This window comes from Myotis lucifugus, unplaced genomic scaffold, assembly GCF_000147115.1.
Source record: "Myotis lucifugus unplaced genomic scaffold, Myoluc2.0 scaffold_7, whole genome shotgun sequence".
NCBI lineage: Eukaryota > Metazoa > Chordata > Mammalia > Chiroptera > Vespertilionidae > Myotis > Myotis lucifugus.
In genome coordinates this window covers 6,196,322-6,218,982 of record NW_005871055.1, presented here as the reverse complement: position 1 = coordinate 6,218,982, position 22,661 = coordinate 6,196,322, and the positions used below count along the sequence as shown (strand labels likewise).

Sequence of the window (22,661 nt, the reverse complement as noted above, 5' to 3'; positions counted from 1 at the left end):
GCCGAGCTCCGTGCTCCTGCTCAGGCAGCGCCTCCGTCTCCTTCCAGCCGCCATCATGATCATCTACCGGGACCTCATCAGCCGTGAGTCGTGCCTGCTTCCCCCTACTGCCGCGCGGGGGGTGGGGGCGGGGGAGGCGGGCGCCGCTGCTGTCTCGGGCCTAGCGGCTGCCGGCGGCCTCCCTAGGGGCGGGGAGGGTCGGCGCCTGGGGCGCGCGCTGGGTTGGAGCGCCGGGGAGGTGCGGACCGCGTGCGGCCCGCAGCGGGGAGATGGCGCCGGGCCTTCCGGGCGCATCGTGGCGGCGGTTTGTGTGCCCGAGCAGATGATGAGATGTTCTCCGACATCTACAAAATCGGAGATCGCGGCCTGCTTTTCCTGAGGTAGAGGGGAAGGTAGTTTTCGGGCCGCGCAACAGGGAGGCGAGTCTGGGCAGTCTCGGGTTTCCGCCGCTCCCCCCGCCCGAGATTGCGCAATTCTCTGCTCTGCCTCCTGGCGGAGGAGACTCTTTCCGGGCTCGGGTTTTTCTAGAAAAGTGGAGGCGGAGCTGAGCCTGGAAATAGAAATAGGTACGCCGCCTGGGCGCCCATTCGCCCCACGGCCTGCCCGGGGCAGGTGGTCTGCGGTTTGGGAGCACCAAGCCCTTTAGTGCTTGCCCTTTACTAGATCCTCACCTTGGGAACCCACAGAAAACTTCCACTTGGTTGTAATAACCCCATTTTCATTCCAGCCAACAAAGTTCTGGAGTTAAGGTGTTTCAGGAATGGAGGGGTCATAATTTCCCCCCAAAATGTTTTCGTGGTTTTCAGCAAGAACCAAGAACATCTGGTGGGAGGGTGATGGATACATGAACTGCTGGTATATAAAACTTTTTGGATGCGTTCACGATCAAGAATGCCTTTTGCAACTAAACTATTATTTCTTGTGCAGATGGTCAGTAGGACAGAGGGTAACATTGATGACTCGCTTATTGGTGGAAATGCCTCCGCTGAAGGCCCTGAGGGCGAAGGTACCGAAAGCACAGTAGTCACTGGTGTTGACATTGTCATGAACCATCACTTGCAGGAAACCAGCTTCACAAAAGAAGCCTACAAGAAGTACATCAAAGATTACATGAAATCGTAAGTGGTACTAGCACACCCAGCGAATGTCTGGAATCTTACAGGATTTAGGGGTTGGGAAACATTTCTGTAAACATATTTTTATTGACTTCAGAGAGGAAGGGAGAAAGAGAAACATTAATGGTAAGAGAGAATCATTGATTGGCTGTCTCCACAGCCTCTACTGGGGATGGAGCAGGCAACCTGGGCATTAAACCACAGATCCTTAGGTTGATGCTCAGCCACTGACCCACACCGGCAGGGCATGGATTGGCTAACTGAGATTCTTCAGAAGCAGGCATACTTATAGGTGTGGGGAGGTGTTATGGGAGGAAGGAAGAAGGAAACGTAAATGGTTGGAGAGAGACATTGGTGGCTCCCAAATTCACCCATACAAGTAAACTAACTGAGCATTCTGAAGCAAGTGTTGTGGTTTTAGCTTTTTAGAATAGTACAGTTTTGACATGTCCAGTGAACTAGTTACTTTGCTGTTCTTGGTGTTTTTTTGTTTTTCTTTTTTGGATTTACTTTCAAGTTATTTTGCTCAGAAGTCAGTAATTTAACCTATTATTGAAATATTGTTTTAGAATCAAAGGGAAGCTTGAAGAACAGAGACCAGAAAGAGTAAAGCCTTTTATGACAGGGGCTGCAGAACAAATCAAGCACATCCTTGCCAATTTCAAAAACTACCAGGTAAATAGATGCCTTAAATATTTGGGTGAAAGGATTATACAGTTTTAACTGTAAGGGCTTAAAACTAGTTATTTGATGCAAGTCTTTGTAGTTAAATTGTGGGCTTTTGAGCAGTTTGAATACTTCATAGATTCAATTCCAATAGCATAGGATGTAGAAAAAAGCTTTCCCTATTCCCCAAGTATGTTTCCAGATCTTGTCTTCTGATTTCAGAATCTCATTCCTACCCAGATATTTCTTTCTTTCATAAATTGCTTGTTAACCTCCTAGATTAGTGGTTCCGATGGTCTTAGGCGGCCCCTGTGAAAGGGTCGTTCGACCCCCAGAGGAGTTGAGAACCGCTGTCCTAGATGATCTTCCAATTTTCTCTTTAAAATTCGGTGGGTTTCATTGCAACTGGAGCTTTGTCTGTATTGGGGGACTTCAGTGACTTCCCTTCTAAGACTTAGGAATCTGGTTGTTTGATTTTCCTGGCTTTGAAACACACACACACACACTGACCTTAAGATTCTGTCCCCATATGATGTGCTCTCTCATTGGCAGCATTATGGTCTGTGCTTGACTTTGTAAACGGGCTTGTAGGGTTTGAAATTTGTATGTTTGTACATACAAAGTAATGTGAGAGAGTAAGTTACCAGAAAACCTAAAGTATTCCTGTATTTCTCTGTATTAGTGCTTTAGTCAGGTGACCAGATGTTTGATTAGTGAGCATTTTCTTCATAGGTATCTGAGCCTTGGTTGCTGAACTTCTCATGGTGTTGTGGGTCATTTCAGTTTTTGATAAGGCACATCTATATATAATGGTCTAATTCTAGATGTTTGTTTTTTGCTTCCTAAGTTCTTTATTGGTGAAAACATGAATCCAGATGGCATGGTTGCTCTGCTGGACTACCGTGAGGATGGTGTGACCCCATATATGATTTTCTTTAAGGATGGTTTAGAAATGGAAAAATGTGTAAGTATATAGAAGTGGGTCAAAATCATGTAAAAATGGAGACATTTTCTGTGTGATTCTTATTTCATGCCACTGAGTTAGAGTGGATTCTGTAGCGTTCCTTTTATTTATTTATTTTTTTTTAACACTAAGTTTATTTATTTTGTTTGGTCCTCACCAAAGGATATTTTTCCATTGATTTTTAGAATGGAAGGGAGTGGGAGAGACAGAGAAACATCTGAGTGAGACAGACAGACGCATCAATTGGTTGCCTCCTGCAGATGCACCAGAATCGAACCCAGGATCCTTCCAGGGGCCGAATCCACTGAGCCAAATTGGCTAGGGCTATAGCAGTCCTTTTAAAATATGGGAACATGTCTTGTTTCTCTTCAGGGATCTAAAGACTTTATATGAAAGAATTTTATGGTGTAGAATCTTTATCATCTACAGAAAACTTAATATATCAAAATTCTTTTAATTTGAGTTTGCTGATAATTGACAGTTAATCATTGAAAGTATTGATGTTATTAGCTTTCAGTAAATTCTGATATGCAAATTGATTTAGTAAAATTAATTAAATGAATGCTATGCAAGGAGCTTCAGGAAACAATACAGAAGTGAGGGCATTCATTATGATTATCTTCACATTGAGATAAATTAGGAACAAGGTAAAGTTAAAGCTACACTAAACAAGTTTAGAGGCAACAATACAGCATCTTAGAGCAGACTGGCCACAGGAATTATTCAGAATATCTGAGGTTTTTGTAGGTAAAACAGTGTGTGAGTGGGACTTTATTAAAAATATGTCTTTTCTGAAAACTATGGTACTTCTGATTTGGTAAGGATGGTTCTGCATCCACTGATAGACCTTGAACAACCTGTTGTTCTTTTGGTTTGCACTGGGATGCGAAAGAAAAATATCCCTGCGCTTTCTGTCTGTCTTTGTGGCGGCCCAGATTGAATAAGGGACTACATCTGCAGGCTAGAAATGTTAAGTGCTTTCATATTGGAAAAAGGTGCTAATGTAATTTTCCTTGTTTTTACAGTAACAAATTGGGCAGTTTGGCTCCATCACCTGTCATCGTAACTGGCTGCTGCTTTTCATCCACACACCAAGACTAGGACAAATGGGACTGATGTTATCTTGAGCTCTTCATTTATTTTGACCTTGATTCATTTGGAGCGGAGGCATTGTTTTTAAGAAAAGATGTCATGTAGGTTGTCTAAAAATAAAATGCATTTAAATTCATTTGAGAGAATGCTTCTTAGTTTAATACATTTTAAAATCTATCCTGTATAGTGTTCCTGGAGAAGCTAGAGCCTGGTTGTAAACCACTACTATAAGGCATATAGACTGTCTTCAGATAACTTCTACAGTGGAAACTACTACTGAGACTGAAGGAAAAAAAAACAAGAATCAAAAGTCTTAATTCTGAGTTGAAGTAAAGGGAAAGACCATGCTCACATCAGAATCAACATTTGAAGTGGATTCCTTAGACATTTCATCACCTACAAACAAGTAGTTAACTGGAAGAGATTACCAAAAGAATAAAGAGACTAATACAGCCCGAAGCAAAGGATTGTCTGAGCTTATTTATCATGTCAAGTTAGAACCAAGGTCTATAGAAATCTAGGTCTCCTGGAACTGTTGCAAGCTTTTGTCAGATTTCATGAAATGGGGTTGGCAAATTTTGTGTGACTTTAAGGTGGCTGTTTATAATGGGAAAAGTCAGTAGCTTATAGGATATGAAGTCGAATTTGGTGTTCAGCTTTATCAGGACATTGCCATGATCACTTGTTAATAGATGGCTTTGGGCACTGCAAGAGCAAAGATGACAGACCTATGTGGCCTAAAAAATGTGTGGACATCTGTAGGAAAGGTTTGCTGCCCCTACTTTTAAAGGTGAGGTTTTAGATGGAATGTGGCTTGGCTGATGAGCAGAGGAAAAGGGAACTTGCATCATTGTATGTGAATAAGGCTGGGTTTGGGATGAAAATGCATCTGATCTGGAGCAGTTACTGTCTGTTAAGGTTGCAGTGCAGATGCAAGAAGAAAGGTCTTATCCTTTCTGATTATGGCCCCCATGATTGAATGGGGGAATACAGTGAAAAAGCATGCAGTTTTTACAGTTCAGAAGTTACCTTGTCAACAATTGGAAAGCCTGTTTTACTCCAAAGAAAAATGTAAAATGCAAGTTCAAGAGAAGCTGGGAAATTATTCCCCTACACCTTTGCCTTAGGTTAAAACTAAAGCTGAGCCAGTGATTTTTTTTTTAAACCTGGCCCTATGACATGAGCCTAGGATAAATCCAGTGATTTGGCAATCTGGAATTTGCCCTAGTGACTTCAAAGATGTGTGGATCACAATTTGAGACGTGTTAATTGGATTGACAAGGCCCACTGGTGAAGCAAACCAAATACTGGCAACTGGTGGCACAGAATTTAAGCATTCTCATTTCTGACATTAAACATCAAGTGCCAGACAATCTTCCCCCTAGTAGTCAGAGATGAGGACAACTCGAGTAGTGGTAGAGGTCTTGTAACACCTGAACGGAAATGAGTTAGTGAGCTAGCCATGGAAAAGCTGGAAGGACAAGAATAGCAATGCAAAGATTGGATAGGAAGTGAAGAGTTCAGATAGTTGGCTAAGAAAGCTAATTTTATATCTTCTAGTTACTCTCAGTGGTGTGCACTTTGTGTACATTAGAAGGTATATATTTTGTCATTGATACGTAGTACAGACATGCTAGTGGCCTCTGGGGGGTAGGCTGTTAAATTATGGAGAACTATTCAATGGAGAAAGGACTGGTTTTTACAGTGTTGTCTAGGAAAGCCTTTGTAATATACTTGAGAGCAAGCATTCCAGGCAAATAGCAAATGCAGTCTGAAATGGAGTGTGTTTGACATGTTCTGGGGATAAGGTGGTCAGTATGTTGGACATAAGGTGGCAAAAGAAGTTATGGAGAAGTGGATATACAGGGAAAGAAACCAGATGACGCAGGAAAGCCATAGACAGGGTGGCTTTGAGCAAAAGGGTGACATGATCTGACCTGAAAGATCATGTTATGGCTGCTGGGTAGTAGGTAAAAGCAGAGAACACGGGTATATCAGTATTTTTTTAAATTAAATATGTGTATATATTTTTATAAACAATTTATTTTTAATATATTTGTATTGATTTCAGAGGGAGAGTGAGAAACATCAGTGATGAGAGAGAATCATTGATCAGCTTCCTCCTGCACACCCCACACCAGAGATAGAGCCCACAACCTGGGCATGTTCCCTGACCAGGAATTGAATGGTGATCTCCTGGTTCATAGATCAACACTGAACCATGCCAGCCAGGCAAGATTTTAGGTGAGATGATAATAGTTTCCTCTGGGGTGGTAGTTGTGAAAGTCCTTGGAAATTAACAGAATTTGCCCAGGTGTTGAATGAGGAGGGAGAGCACCCGGAAGAAGGGAGTAAACATTGAGATGGGAGGAAAATGGGTATGAGAAACCTAGAGTATTTTTTAAAGAATATTTTTATTGGTTTTTAGAGAAAGGGAAATACCATTGTGAGAGCGGGACATCCATGGGCCGCCTCTTGCCAGGGATTGAACCTACAACTGGGACGGACATGTGTCCTGACTGGGAATAGAACCAACATCCTTTTGGTGCATGGGATGATGCCCAACCAACTGACCCACACTGGCCAGGGCAAGGTGCCTGGTTCTTTTTGTTGTTAATCCTTACCCAAAGATACTTTTCCCATTGGTTTTTAGAGAGTGGAAGGGAAGGAGGGAGGTGGGGGGAGAGAGAGAGATCGATGTAAGAAAGACACTTCAATTGGTTGCCTCCTGCGTGCACATCGACTGAGGCCAGGAATTGAACCTGTAACCCTTCCGTGCATGAGCAGATGCTCTAACCACTGGGTGCACCGGCCAGGGTAGATGCCAGATTCTTTATGCAAATGAATTGAGTAGGCAGACATATTTGTCATGGGAGGAGAGTGGAGAGGTCTAAGCTGAGACCTTCAGATCCTGAAGATTTCAATACATGACTCTTGAAGCCAGGACACTGAGTGAGATTACCTAGAGAGTGAGGATGTTCTTGGCCCTCCTACTTAAAGATTGGTCAGCATGATGAACCAGCAAAGGTGATGAAGAAGGTACTGCCCCTGAAATAGGAAAACCAAGAGAGTGGCCTTCTGGAAGTCTAGTGGACAAAGTGTTTTAGGAAGGAAAAAGCAATCAACAAGGTTACCTGTTTGAACTGGTCAAGTAAGATGGTAAATTTAAAAAAAAAAAAAAAGTGTTTAGTAGGAAAGAAAGCCTGATTAAAATAGGCTTAAGAGAACAGCAAATTCACAGGCAGCATATTGCCCATGAAATGTCATAATGCAAGTACTTTTTAAAAAACATTTTTATTGATTACACAGAGGAAGGGAGAGAGAGAAACATCAATGATGAGAGAGAATCATTGATCAGTTGCTTCCTGCATGCCCCCCATTGGGGATGGAGCCCACAACCCAGGCATGTGCCCTTGATTGGAATCGAACCTGGGACCCTTCGGTCCCCAGGCTGATGCTCTATCCATTGAGCCAAACCAGCCAGGGCATGCAAGTACTTTTTATTAATGTGCATCTGCTTCATTAATAGGTGTGTGAATGACTCACTTGAATCACATTTTTCTTAAGGTCTATTTATATCACCAGTAACTCTGCTTGTGAATTCCATCATCTGCCCCGCAGGGTTAAGCAACTGCTAACAATGACAATAATGGTAAAATTGCAAGAAACAGCAAAAGCCTCAACCAACTTGAAAAAACCCTGATAATAGCATCTTAAATCTGAGCATCTGTGTGCATGTGCATGACCTTGGCTGGCAGAATTCTCAGTAAAATGGAATTCAAACCAGGAGAACTTGAATAATAAAGACCACATCTTAGTGACCAGTAATTTATACTTAGTAGGTTACTGCTACACAATCTAACTATATGGTGAAAGTATGGCTAATGGCCCACTGGTGGGCTACAAACCTATTTCTGAAAAAAAGCTTCAGCTTTGTAGAATTAGCACATGTTTACAGAGCCTGCCCATAAGAACTGAGAGCCCAATTTGATGGTTTTGTATAAATTTATGATTCTCTGGAGCTATCTATGGGCCCTACTTGGAAATCATTGGATTGAAAAACTTGAAAAAAAAAATTTTTTTGAGAGGGATTTGTTGTTCTGCTTACTTATACATTCATTGGTTGATTCTTGTATGTGCCCTGACTGGGAATTGAATCTGCAACCTTAGCATATTGGGACGACACTCTAACCAATTAAGCTACCTGGCCAGGACGAAAAACAGTTTTGATGCAACATGAAAATGTGGGCTACTTATTTGGATATTTAGTTACTTTCGTAACATAATATTCCATTATCCCAAAGGAATAGTCCTTGACTAAAGTGTTTAACATACATAACTAAAGAAAGGTGCTATATGTTAGCTGCTATGACAGCCATTTCAATAAATAAAATATTTAAACGGGGCTTACAGATAAAAAAAATTTATGCTGCCCTGACCGGTTTGGCTCAGTGGATAGATCGTCGGCCTGCGGACTCAAGGGTCCCAGGTTCGATTCCGGTCAAGGGCATGTACCTTGGTTGCAGGCATATCCCCAGTAGTGGGTGTGCAGGAGGCAGCTGATCGATGTTTCTCATCAATGTTTCTAACTCTCTATCCCTCTCCCTTCCTTTCTGTAAAAATCAATAAAATACATTTAAAAAAATTAATGCTGACAGTTTATATTCACCCCACTGAAGATTCCGTATACACTGGGCCATGAGAACCTCAAGTGGCTGTCCAATTCAGGGAGAAAAATGTCAATTGTGAGCCTAGAGGAAGATTCTTTACAAAGTAGTTAACTTGTTCAATGTTTCCCTCAATGACTTATACCCCACCCCCATACACTTGATATCTCCCTGTGTTTGTGCTAGTGCTCTTTTCTGAGCTTTGAGGTAGAACACTAAGACAGAGAATGCCATATAAGGTTTTTACAAGGGGAGAGATGAGAATTCCAGTATCAGGTGTCTTCTGACTGGGAGTGGAGAGACACAAACCACAATAGCTAGTTAAGAGTACAGCATTTTACTGGAAATGGAACTCCCATTTGACCCTGTGATCCTACTTCTAGGAATATATCCCAAGAAACCAGAAACACCAATCAGAAAGGATATGTGCACCCATATGTTCATAGCAGCACAATTCACCATAGCTAAGATCTGGAAACAGCCTAAGTGCCCATCAGTAGATGAATGGATTAGAAAACTGTGGTACATCTACACGATGGAATATTATGCTGCTGTAAAAAAGAAGGAACTCTTACCATTTGCAACAGCATGGATGGAACTGGAGAGCATTATGCTAAGTGAAACAAGCCAGTCAATGAAGGAAAAATACCACATGATCTCACTCATTCATGGATAATAAAGACCATTACAAACTTTTGAACAATAATAGATACAGAGGCAGAGCTGCCTCAAACTGATTGTCAAACTGCAGTGGGAAGACCAGGGAGGGTTGGGGGGCAGGAGGGAGGGGGGTAAGAGATCAACCGAAGGACTTGTATGCATGTATATAAGCATAACAAATGGACATAAGACACTGGGGGGTAAGGGCGGGCAGGGGATTGTCAAGGGCGGGGGGGAAAAAAAGGACACATATGTAATACCCTTTGTAATACTTTTAGCAAAAAAATAAAAATTAAAAAAAAAAGAGGCCCTAACCGGTTTGGCTCAGTGGACAGAGCTCCAGCCTGCGGACTGAAGGGTTCCAGGTTCGATTCCGGTCAGGGGCATGTGCCTTGGTTGTGGGCACATTCCCAGTAGGGGGTGTGCGGGAGGCAGCTGGTCGATGTTTCTCTCTCATTGATGTTTCTAACTCTCTCTATCCCTCTCCCTTCCTCCCTGTAAAAAATCAATAAAATATATTAAAAAAAAAAAAAAGAGTACAGCATTTTTTTGCCCAGCCGGTGTGGCTCAGTGGTTGAGCATTGACCTATGAAGTCATGGTTCCATTCCTGGTCAGGGCACATGCCCGGGTTGTGGGCTCAATCCCCAGTAGGGAGTGTGCAGCAGGCAGCCGATCAATGATTCTCTCATGGATGTTTCTATCTCTCCCTCTTCCTTCCTCTCTGAAATCAATAAAAATACATTTAAAAAGAAAAAAAGAACAGCTTTTTTGCCCTAGCCTGTTTGGATTAGTGGATATAGCAGTGGCCCATGGACTGAAGGGTCCCGGGTTTGATTCCAGTTAAGGGCATGTGCCTTGGTTGCAGGCTCAATTCCCGGCCCTGGTTAGCATATGCGAGCTCTCACATCAATATTTCTTTCTCTCTGTGTCTCTCCCCTCCCTTCCACTCTCTCTAAAAATCAATGGAAAAATATCCTTGGGTGAGGATTAACAAAACAAACAAAAAAAAAGAGCTTCTAAAATCAATACATTTCCTTGGGTGAGAATTTTAAAAAATTATAACAAAAAGTACAGCATTAAGAAAAAATGTTTTTATTGACTTTGGAGAGGGAGAGGGAGAGAGAGAGAAACATAGATTGCCTCCTGTACGCACCTCTTCTCCCCCACTGGGGATGAGCCATGCCAGCCGGGCAGAATACGTCATTTATTTTTTTATTTTTATTTTTTTTTTAATTTATTTTATTGATTTTTCACAGAGAGGAAGGGAGAGAGATAGAGAGAGTTAGAAACATCGATGAGAGAGAAACATCGATCAGCTGCCTCTTGCACATCCCCCACCAGGGATGTGCCCGCAACCCAGGTACATGCCCTTGACCGGAATCGAACCCGGGACCTCTCAGTCCGCAGGCCGACGCTCTATCCACTGAGCCAAACCGGTTTCGGCAGAATACGTCATTTAAATAGTACTGTAGAGCTCCTAGAGTTTCTAACATTTAGTTTGACACTAGAAATCTAATCATGTACTTGGTGATTTTCTTTCTTTTTTAAAAAAATTTTTTTTAAATTGATTTTTTAGAGAGGAGGGGAGAGGGATAGAGAGTTAGAAACATCGATCAGCTGCCTCCTGCACACCCCCTACTGGGGATGTGCCCGCAACCGAGGTACATGCCCCTAATTGGAATCGAACCCGGGACCTTTCACTCCGCAGGTCGATGCTCTATCCACTGAGCCAAACCGGCTAGGGCAGTGATTTTCTTTATATGTAAAGACAGCAGATAAATCCTAGTTATTATCAAATGCAGCTGGCACATGGCCTCATCTAGAGCACAGGGTTATAAAAGTATTTTCCCCAGTGCATAATCTATCATTCCCTAAGCAGCTGTAGAAATTTGGCAAATCGCAGAGGAAGTATTTTGTGGACATCTATTCAAAACATCTATTCAAAACATGTGTGTGGGAGGAAGAAACTTTACCTTCAAGGTTCTTCTGACTGGTCTAAAACTCAAATAGGCATGAGACAGATTACCAAGAGAAAACCAAATTTAGTATGTGTGGGAACCCTGCATACATGAGAGGGTCAGAGACCCCACATGCATGAGAGATTCAAAGACAGAGAAAATAGTATCTAAGACAGTGGTTCTCAACCTTCCTAATGCCACGACCCTTTAATACAGTTCCTCATGTTGTGGTAACCCCCAACCATAAAATTATTTTCGTTGCTACTTCATAACTAATTTTGCTACTGTTATGAATCATAATGTAAATATCTGGTATGCAGGATGTATTTTCATTGTTACAAATTGGACATAATTAAAGCATAGTGATTAATCACAAAAACAATATGTAATTATATATGTGTTTTCCAATGGTCTTAGGCGACCCCTGTGAAAGGGTCGTTGGACCCCCAAAGGGGTTGCGACCCACAGGTTGAGAACCACTGATCTAAGACATTCTGAGCTAGAGATAGGTAAGGTGCCTTGGCCTCAAAGGGTCATTGATAGGATGATAAGAGCAGATGTTAGTAATTAGAAATTGGCCCTGCCCTATAGACAGGTAAAAAGAGGTTATCTCTAATAATTTATTAGGCAAGTGCCCTAATTCAAGTTCATAGTAGTTAGGGGGCAGAAGTGTCTCTTTTTTCTTTTTTTTTTAAAGTTGATTTTAGAGAAAGAGGAAGGGAGAGGGAGAGAGAGATAGAAACATTCATGAGAGAGAAGCATCATCAGTTGACTGCCTCCTGCACACCCCTTACTGAGGATGGAGCCTGCAACCCAAGCATGTGCCTTGACCTGGAATGGAACCGGGGACCTCTTGGTTCATGGGTCAATGCTCAACCACTGAGCCATATTGGCCCAGCCAGAAGTTTCTCTTGAGCCCACAGCTAAAGTTCCCTTTAGCTCAATCCACATACCAAAAAGGCACATCGTGGTGTGACTTGTTCTGAACCCCCACACATTTAATTTGTTTCCTGAGTACATGAATTTGGAAGTCTCCCTCAATTGCCAATCTGTCATTTAAGTCAAATACCCAAACTAATATTCAATCTGGGGGGGAAACTGGCAAGTGAAGGGGGGAAAATTACTGCACATGAAATTAAAATATACCTCTTTCTTTAGCTGGTTTCACTCAGTGGATAGAGCACCAGCCTGCAGACTGAAGGGTCTTGGCTTCAATTCTGGTCAAGGGCACATGCTCGGGTTGCGGGCTCGATCCCCAGTGGGGGGCATGCAGGAGGCAGCCTATTAGTGATTCTCATCATTGATGTTTCTTTTTCTCCCTCTCCCTTCCTCTCTGAAATCAATAAAAAATACATTTTTAAAAAATACCTCTTGAGACTACCTCACTGAGGTGGAAAAATGAATATCAATAGCTGGCGAGTATAAAATGGGAAGCTAAGTAAACTCAGTTCTTGGTGTGGTGCATTATGTCTCCATCACTCACTCCATTCTGCCCTAAGCTGCCTCCATTGTATTAACTTGGGAGGAATCCACATTGATGGATTGGGCTGGGTGTCAGTACCCTGAGTGCTCGCCATAATATCAGCAGGACAGTAAATACCAACTGCTGCTATCTATTAAAAGCAAAAGTGACTAAGCTTTTGGAAATTGGTTAAGTAGTGTGCAGCCTGTTCTGCTCTGCTCCACAGATGAGGAGGAGGACTGGGTGTGAGTGTGAGAGCAGCAGAGATTTTAGCATCACAAGAGCAACGCAGGGGAGGCAGTTACTAAACCTGTGGTTTATGGGATGTGAGAGTTGTGCAAGACTCCTTCCAACTACTGCTTAGCTTCCCCTGTCAATATCCTGTGATGATTTTGCTAAATATTTTCTTCTAACCCCTCAGGTTGCCTGTATCTGAGGCCTCTTTCTACTCCCTCACCCAGGCTGCACATACTCACTTGATTTTACTCTGCACCACACAACTCACCATCCCCCTTATTCCCTCCTGTTTTGTGGCACACACCAGGGCCAGCCTCAGGGGCTTGCAAGCTGTGCAGTTGCCCCACCCTTAGAAGGGCTGCATACTTGGTTTAATGCTCTGCTTTCATTGTCTTGAAACTCCTAATAAGAGGGCTCGTTTTCATTTTGCACTGGGCCCCACAAATTATGTGGCCAGTCCCAAATGCATGCATAAGTTGAGGTTGGTAATTGGTGGCAGGTTGGAGCAAAGGAAAAATATGAGGATAACTGTGGATTCTAAAAAGGAATAGAAGGGTTCTAGGGGTTGAGCACACTGTACCAGACTTCGCCCTCGCAGACAGATTTTTTAAAAATATAGACTTTATTGAATTTAAAGAGAGAGGAAGGGAGAGGGAGAGAGAGGATAGGTTGTGTCCTGCACACCCCCAACTGGGGATCAAGCCCACAACTCAGGCATGTGCCCAGACCAGGAATCGAACGGGCGACCTTTTGGTGCATGGGGCAACGCTCAACCAACTGAGCCACCGCCAGGGCACGAAGACAGATTTTGGGGTTTTTCTAGGTTATAACTAAGTTCCCTGAGCACACAACCCAGGAATGACCCATTTGATGGAATTACCATTTCAATAGGTTATTTATCAAAAGGATGTTTCCAAATTGCCAGCTGGGCACTGTGCATTTAATCTTTCTATTTTGTATGTAGGTATAGAATTTGGGAAGGTGCAAATGGAAAGTTATTTTTGTAAGGAAGAAACTGACCACTTCCTTCTATATAAATTCATAATGAACTTCTGTACAAAGCTCTTCATAACTGGGCCACTGACCTACTAGTTCAAGCTTACCTGCCTCTCCTTTCCTCCACCCTCACTGCCAGGGAAACACAGATTCTGACCCTTTGCATTAGCTCTTCTTTCTCATAAATAGCCCTCTCAGCACCACTTAGAGTTTATGGATTCCTCCAACCATCCCATCCACCATCACCTGTCTTCTGCTTTACTGAAATCATTGAATTCCTTGTCTTTGTGTTACTATTATTTCTGAAAGTGAGAATTTTGTCAGTCTTCTTTGCCAGGGGCATTCAGTAGGATTTGCTGATGGAATAAATAATGAGCTTAGGCCCTGACTGGGTAGCTCAGTTGGTTAGAACATTGTCCCAATACACCAAGGTTGTGGATTCAATCCCTGGTGGGGTGGGTGCATGCAAGAGGCAACCAACTGATATTTCTCACATCAATGTTTCTCTTTCTCTCTCTAAAATTCAATAAAATTTTAAAAAAATAAAAGAATGAGCTTTCACTGGTTCTTGAGATGCTCTGGGCCACAATTTTCCCTGTGTTGCTTCTGTTCTTTCCGAATGCAGTCACTAAATTTGAAAAAGTGGATAATCAGGCAAGAATGTTTTAGTCTGAAGAAGAGTAGTATCTTCTACCTGAAGTGCTTTTTGCACAAGCCATTAGTCCTGGCAGTCACTAATGCAGTTAAAGTTTAAGGTATCTAATCTCAAAAGTAATGCAAAATGCTCCTCTTTTACTTTATTTATGAAATTAATGTCTGTAAATAGTTAGCTTTCCCTGGTGTCTAAAGTTAATTGTATTATTTACATGCAATAAACATCAATATTTCAAGAAAAATGATTTAAAATATAATAATGTTATATGCAATAAACTAATAATTCAAGAAAAACGATTTTAAGTATAATAGTGTTACATGCAATAAACAGTAATATTTGAAGAAAAATGATTTTAAATATAATATTATATGCAATAAACATTAATATTTCAAGAAAAAAGATTTTAAATATAATAATATTACCAAAACTCTATAACATAGTATAATATCACAAAAGTTGTAGGAAATATTTAAAAACTGCAAATAACAGGATTACTTCTATTATATTCTAAAATATTTTTTTCCTCTGGCTTTATATTTTTAAATATATTTAAAAAATATTTTCTTTATTGATTTCAGAGAGGAAGGGAGAGGGAGAGAGATAGAAACATCAATGATGAGAGAGAATCATTGATTGGCTGCCTCCTGCACGCCCCCTACTGGGGATCGAGCCAGCAACCCAGGCATGTGCCCTTAACTGGAATCAAACCTTGGACCCTTCAGTCCACAGGTGGACGCTCTATCCACTGAGCCAAACCAGCTAGGGCACTCTGGCTCTATTTTTGTTCATCAGTTTATGTTGTTCATTCTATCCCACAAATGAGTGAGATCATGTGATATTTATCTTTCTCCGACTGGCTTATTTCACTTAGCATAATGCTCTCCAGGTCCATCCATGCTGTTGTAAATGGTAAGAGTTCCTTCTTTTTTACAGCAGCATAGTACACCATTGTGTAAATGTACCCCATTTCTTAATCCACTCATCTGCTGATGGGCACTTAGGCTGTTTCCAAATCTTAGCTATTGTAAATTGTGCTGCTATGAACATAGGGGTGCATATATCCTTTCTGAATGGTGTTTCTGATTTCTTGGGATATATTCCTAGAAGTGGGATTACTGGGTCAAATGAGAGTTCTATTTTTAACTTTTTGGGGAAACTCCATACTGTTTTCCATAGTGGCTGCACCAGTCTGCATTCCCACCAGCAATGCAAGAGGGTTCCTTTTTCTCCACATCCTCTCCAGCACTTGTCGTTTGTTGATTTGTTGATGATAGCCATTCTGACAGGTGTGAGATGGTACCTCATTGTTGTTTTGATTTGTATCTCTCAGATGATTAGTGACTTTGAGCATATTTTCATATGTCTCGTGGCCTTCTGTATGTCCACTTTTGAAAAGTGTCTACTTAGGTCCTTTGTCCATTATTTGATTGGATTGTTTATCTATGTTTTGTTAAGTTGTATGAGTTCCCTGTAAAATTTGGAGATTAAATCCTTATCGGAGATAACATTGGCAAATATGTTCTCCCATGCTGTGGGCTTTCGTGTTGTTTTGTTGATGGTTTCATTTGCTGTGCAGAAGCTTTTTATTTTGATGTAGTCCCATTTATTTTCTCCTTAGTTTCCATTGCCCTAGGACAGGGGTGGGCAACCCCTGGCACGTGTGCCAAACATGGCACGCCAGTAACTTTTGCTGGCACGCGAAACCCTCTCTATAATCTTCCATTTACAATTTTTTTCTTAATATCGACTTTTTTATTTTTCAGATAAATTCAGTGTAGGTGCATCTTAGATAAATAAATGATTTTACATAACAAGTCATCTTAACGACCATAGACATGGCTGACTTTGAAATGCAGTTGATTGAATTTCAGAGTAGCTCAATTTGGAAGCAGAAATTTATTGACCTTAGAGTTGACTTGGAAAACATTGAAAAAAAGCGATTAGAGACAGGAGTACCAGAGAGAAGTGTCGAAAACGAACTATTGAGGACTTGGAATGCCATTCCAGAAAATTTTTTCTGTTTAAAAAACTTTGCAACAGCGTTACTCTCCATGTTTTCATCCACATACGCTTGTGAATCTTTGGTCTCAGTGATGAATTTTGTTAAGTCTCGTAATAGGAGTAGCCTGATGGATGAAAGTAGTACTCGTGCATATCTCTGAAGATCACGAAATATAAACTTGATGTAAAATCTCTGTCATCAGTGATGCAGCAGCAAAAGTCCCACTGATAATATCAAATGGAGTCATAAAGTTTTCTGTCGGACTATCAGTGTACATGTATACATTAAAAAAATGTATTTTTCATCATCATATACTGTGTTTTTGTCGCTCGAATGAATTTTATTATTTCTTCAAGGTTCTTCACATACGTACACCTTAAGAGATATCAAGTAGGCGTAACATGTTCTCAAAAAATTAGGGTTGGCACGCAGAAGAATTTTGAGTCAGAGATTTTGCTGGTTTTGGCACACACTCACAAAAAGGTTGCCCACCCCTGCCCTAGGAGCTATGTCGGTAAAGATATTGCTACAACATATGTCTGCTATTTTGTGGCCTATGGATTCTTCTAAGATTTCCCATCTTACTTTTAAGTCTTTTATCCATTTTGAGTTTATTTTTGTGTATGGTGTAAGTTGGTGGTCTAGTTTCATTTTTTTGCATGTATCTGTCCAATTTTCCCAACACCATTTATTGAAGAGACTGTCTTGACTCCATAGTATGCTCTTGCCTCCTTTGTCAAATATTAATTGAGCATAATGGCTTGGGTCGATTTCTGGGTTCTATGTTCAGTTCCATTTATAATAATAAAAGTGTAATATGCTAATTAGACCAAACGACCTTCCAAATGACCTTCTGGATGACCACACTATAGCACCCACTGGTGCCAGACCAGCCAAAGCAGGTAAGATGCGATTGGTTGGGGCCCGGCCATCACTCCATGATCGCTCCACAGAGGGAGGCTCAGGCCACTGGTGAGGGGGCTGCAGCTGGTGGGTGGGGCCTCCCTCTGGGAGGGAAGCCTGGGTCCTGGGTGCTGGAGGGAAGAAATTTTTTCCACCCCTTCACTCTCATCCTGTGTGTGTCTTTTGTTTTGAGGTGGGTCTCTTGTAGACAGCATATAGTTGGTCATGTTTTTGTATCCATTCAGCTACCCTACACTTTTTGATTGGAGCATTTAATACATTTACATTTACGGTTATTACTGATAGGTACTTATTTATTGCCATTTTAATTCTGTATGGCTAGGTTTATCTCTCTGTTTCTCCTTCTCATTACAACAATCCATTTAGCATCTCTTGTAATGCTGGCTTGGTGGTGATATACTCCTTTAGTCTTTTTTTTGTCTGGGAACCTCTTTATTTGACTGTCTATTTTGAATGATAGCCTTGCTGGATATAGTAATCTTGGTCTCAGATCCTTGCTTTCCATTACCTTGAGTACTTCATGCCATTGCCTCTGGCCTTTAGAGTTTCCAATTAGAAATCAGATGTTAGCCTTATGGGAACTTCTTTGTAGGTAACAGTTTTCTTTTATCTTGCTGCCTTTAAGATTCTCTCTTTGTCAGATGCAAATCAAAACAACAATGAGGTACCATCTCACATTTGTCAGACTGGCTATCATCAACAAATCAACAAACGACAAGTGCTGGAGAGGATGTGGAGAAAAGGGAACACTCGTGCACTGCTGGTGGGAATGCAGACTGGTGCAGCCACTATGGAAGACAGTATGGAGTTTCCTCAAAAAACAAAAAATGGAACTCCCATTTGACCCTGTGATCCCACTTCTAGGAATATATCCCAAGAAACCAGAAACACCAATCAGAAAGGATATATGCACCCATATGTTCATAGCAGCACAATTCACCATAGCTAAGATCTGGAAACAGCCTAAGTGCCCATCAGTAGATGAATGGATTAGAAAACTGTGGTACATCTACACGATGGAATACTATGCTGCTGTAAAAAAGAAGGAACTCTTACCATTTGCAACAGCATGGATGGAACTGGAGAGCATTATGCTAAGTGAAATAAGCCAGTCAATGAAGGAAAAATACCACATGATCTCACTCATTCATGGATAATATAGACCATTATAAACTTATGAACAATAATAGATACAGAGGCAGAGCTGCCTCAAACAGATTGTCAAACTGCAGCGGGAAGGCCGGGGAGGGTTGGGGGACAGGAGGGAGGGGGGTAAGAGATCAACCGAAGGACTTGTATGCATGCATATAAACATAATCAATGGACATAAGACACTGGGGGGTAGGGGAGGCCAGGGGATTGTCAAGGGCGGGGGAAAAAAGGGGACACATATGTAATACCCTTTGTAATACTTCAAGCAGTAAAAAAAATATATATATCAGAAAAAAAAAAGATTCTCTCTTTGTCTTTAATTTTTAGCATTTTAATTATGATGTGTCTGGACTTGGGCCTGTTTGGGTTCTTCTTGTTTGAAATTCTCTGTGCCTCCTAAACTTGTGTGACTTTTTCCTTTACCAACTTAGGGAAGTTTTCTGCCATTATTTCTTCAAACACCTTCTCTATGCCTTTCTGCCTCTTCTGGCACAACTGCTATTCTAATATTGTTACATTTCACATTTTCCCACAGCTCCCTTAAGCTGTCCTCCTGTTTTTTAATTGCTTTTTCTTTTTAGTTCTCTGATTGAATGATATTTTCAACTCTGTCTTCTAATTCACTGATTTGATCCTAGCTTCCCCTAATCTACTGTGTATTCCTTCCAATGTGTTCTTTATTTATTTTATGTCATTCTTTATCTCAGACTGTTTTTATTTCAGTCATGCTGTTGAGCATTTTTATCATCATTACTCTGAACTCTGTTTCAGATAAATTTCTTATCTCTGCTTCATTTTTTCTCTTCTTCTGGAGAATTCTCTAGTTCTCTCATTTGGGGGTTGTTTCTTTGTCTCCTCATTTTGGCTTTCTGTTTGGGTTTGTGACTATATATTAGGTCAGTGATGGCAAACCTTTTGAGCTCAGCATGTCAGCATTTTGAAAAACCCTAACTTAACTCTGGTGCCGTGTCACATATAGAAATTTTTTGATATTTGCAACCATAGTAAAACAAAGACTTATATTTTTGATATTTATTTTATATATTTAAATGCCATTTAACAAAGAAAAATCAACCAAAAAAATGAGTGTCATAGGTTCCCCATCACTGTATTAGGTAGATCCTCTACATTTCTCAATCTCTAGTGCAGGACAGTGTTAAAGCTGTTTCTGATTAATTAGATCAGGCATAGACTCAAAGCCTCCAGAGACCACCTCTGCCTACAAACTGATAGGATTCTGACTTGAATTGCCACCCAGGCAATCATTCTCAGGTGTGGCGAGAGTTTTTTTTTCCACAGGGTGGGGCAGTTGCTTCTGCCTGGAGGTTAATTGTCATTTTTAATCTCTTAAATGGCCTCAGAGCAAGGTGTTTTCCAATAGGGTGTGTCAACTGTCTTCTCCCCTGGCAAGGCAAATGTCTATGTGGGAAAGATATTTATGCATGAGAGAATGACTCAGCCCAGGAAACTTGGGGTGTCTGCCTCCTGGGCTCTATCCCCCAAGTCCCCAGTCCTGGGTTCTGCTCTCACAGCTCCAGTCCACTTCACCCTCGCTCTGCCAGAGCACAAGGTGGGTGGCTCCACTGGGAATTTTGTGCATTGGCCCTTTAAGAGGGTGCCTAAATTTTTAGCTGTTACTCCCTGGCAGACAGCACCCTGCTGCTTTTCACAGCCAGATGTTATGTGGGTACCCTCCTCAGCTTTGGTGCTCTCTGCTGGGGGGCCCAGCTTGGGAATTAGACCCCAGAGTTCTCAGTGGCAACCCCCCACAGCTGAGATATCTCTCCAGGACTTCAGTTGCTGTCGTTGGGTGCCCAGGCAGCCCTTTCGTGACTCTACCCCTCCTACCAGTCTCTATGTGGTCTCCACTTTCAGTCCTTGGGTATCAGGGTTCTCTCCTGTGAGTTTTCTGTTGATTATTCAGGAAGTTTTTCTGTAGTTTAGTTATAATACCAATTTGTTCCTGGGAGCATGTCTGTACAGCATCCACTTACTCTGCCGCCATTTTTAATCTCCTAGAAAATTATTCTTTGATGTATTATTTGTGATAGCAGAAGATTGGAGATAAGTGTTCATCAATGGAGAGCTGTTTGAATAAATTATGGTTTGTCTTAGTCCATTTGGACTCATATAACAAAACATGATAGACTGGGTGTAAAAATAAAAACATTTATTTTACTTTGTTATTGATTGATTTGAGAGAAAGATAGAGAGAGAAACATTGATTTTGTTGTTCCACTTAGTTATGCATTCATTAGTTGATTCCTGTATGTGCTCTGATTGGAAATCAAGCCCATAGCCTTGGCGTTTTGGGACAACAACACTCCAACTAACTGAGCTACCGAGCCACGGCTAAACAACAAACTTATTTCTTGAAGTTCCAGAGGCTAGAAATCAAGATGAAGGTGCCAGCATGATTGGGTTCTGATGAGGGACCCACTTCCTGGTTCATAGATAGCTGTCTTCTCACTGTGTCCTCACATGGTGGAAGGGGCCAGGGAGCTCTCTGGATCTCCTATAAGGACACTAACCCCATTAATGAGGGTTCACCCTCATGATCTAATCACCTCCCCCAAGCCCACCTCCTAATGTTATCACATTGGGGGGTTAAGATTTCACCATATAGTCCAGTGGCGTGGCTCAGTGGTTGAGCATCGAGCTATGAGCCAGGAGGTCATGGTTCAATTCCCGGTCAGGGCACATGCCTGGGTTGCAGGCTCGATCCCCAGTGTGTGGCATGCAACAGGCAGCCAATCAATGATTCTCTGTCCTCATTGCTGTTTCTATCTCTCTCTCCCTCTCCCTTCCTCTCTGAAATCAATAAAAATATATTGAAAACAAAAGATTTCACCATATAAATTTTGAGAGGACACAAACATTTGGTCCATAATAGGTATTGTGTAGATTGAAATATTCTATATATTGAAATATTATGCAGCCATTAGAATGAAGAACTCTTTATGTACTGCTATAAAATAACCACCAAAATCTATTCTTATGTGAAAAAGCAAAGGGCAGAATAGTATGTTTGTGGGGGGAGAAGATTTTGCTAGTCTATACATAGAATGTTTCTAGCCCTCGCCAGTTTGGCTCAGTGGATAGAGCATTGGCCTGAGGACTGAAGGGTCCTGGGTTTGATTTTGGTCAAGGGCATGTAACTCAGTTGCAGGCTCTTTTTTCTTATTTGAAGTTCCATTTTAGATCTGTTAAAACAAACAAAAGGTGCTACCATTTTACATCAGTTTGTCAAACATAAGAAAAAAGTCATTATTTCAATTTCTGGGAGAAAGCATGTGGAATCAGTGACATTTGAAAAAATCTGGGTTCTAATTAATTAATACCCACCACATGTGGCTGTGAGAACTTGAGAACTGTAGCATCTTCACTTCCCTAAGCTTTATCTAAAAAATAGACACTAATATTTCCCTGGTTGACTGATTCAGTAAATGGAGGCTGTGCTAGGAGCCCCTTTACCATGAGAAATTCTTAAAATACTGGTTCGTACTGTATTTTCCAGATATGATTTTGGAATGTTTTTCAGGTGTCCCTTTACAGAGGCAAAAGGCTGCATGACAGCCTGAGATAACAGGTGAGGCCTTTTAGCCTTGTGACTTGATGGCTTCAATACAGGATGTCTGTTTGCATTCCTTGACTTCGTGTAGCTCTGATGAATGTTTCAAGGATATATTTAGCTCACGTGCATTACCTACTCCCTGGTTGCTGTCCTCCCACCCTACTTTCACTGGAAAGCACCTCGGCATCACACACGCAGTGGTTTGATAGATAGATGGCTGGCAAGGGGGTCTGTGGAGTAAACCTGGGTGTGCAGCCATGAGCCCAGCTCTGGTGCTGGCCCACGCCCTCGAGGTCGCAGAGCCCTCATCCAGAATGAGATCATTACCCTGAATGGCCCCTAGTTTAATCTCTAGGTCCTTTCCATCCTCCCTACATGTATGTGTACTGACCCTTTACAGCAGTGGTTCTTTATTAAAACTCTTTTGAGCCACTCTGAGATTCTTGTTCAGGGCTAACACGTGGTTAAAACGGGAGCCCAGCACCTTCCTGTCCCATGGGATCTTTTCTTCTCTGTAACCATATTCTTTTTGTTTC

The 22,661-nt window shown here is 41.6% G+C and overlaps 1 protein-coding gene and 1 non-coding gene across 3 annotated transcripts; both read left to right on the top strand.

Moving 5' to 3' along the window:
- Position 1: 1 nt before the first annotated feature.
- On the top strand, positions 2 to 4,301 carry TPT1 (tumor protein, translationally-controlled 1). 2 transcript variants are annotated; one of them, XM_006109991.2, is made up of 6 exons: positions 2 to 83; positions 323 to 392; positions 928 to 1,118; positions 1,685 to 1,790; positions 2,629 to 2,745; positions 3,771 to 4,296. In XM_006109991.2, the coding sequence occupies exons 3-6, from the start codon at positions 928 to 930 to the stop codon at positions 3,771 to 3,773; spliced, it is 417 nt and encodes a 138-aa protein (XP_006110053.2). In that variant the 5' UTR covers positions 2 to 83; positions 323 to 392; the 3' UTR covers positions 3,774 to 4,296. The 2 variants fall into 2 exon arrangements, 1 of the variants encoding a protein (XP_006110053.2); XR_002827471.1 differs by lacking the exons at positions 2 to 83; positions 323 to 392 and having other exon boundaries at positions 3,771 to 3,938; positions 4,025 to 4,301.
- LOC111824691 lies at positions 3,575 to 3,701 on the top strand. The gene has a single exon (XR_002827780.1). It is a non-coding gene; the product is annotated as a small nucleolar RNA SNORA31 (small nucleolar RNA).
- Positions 4,302 to 22,661: the final 18,360 nt, after the last annotated feature.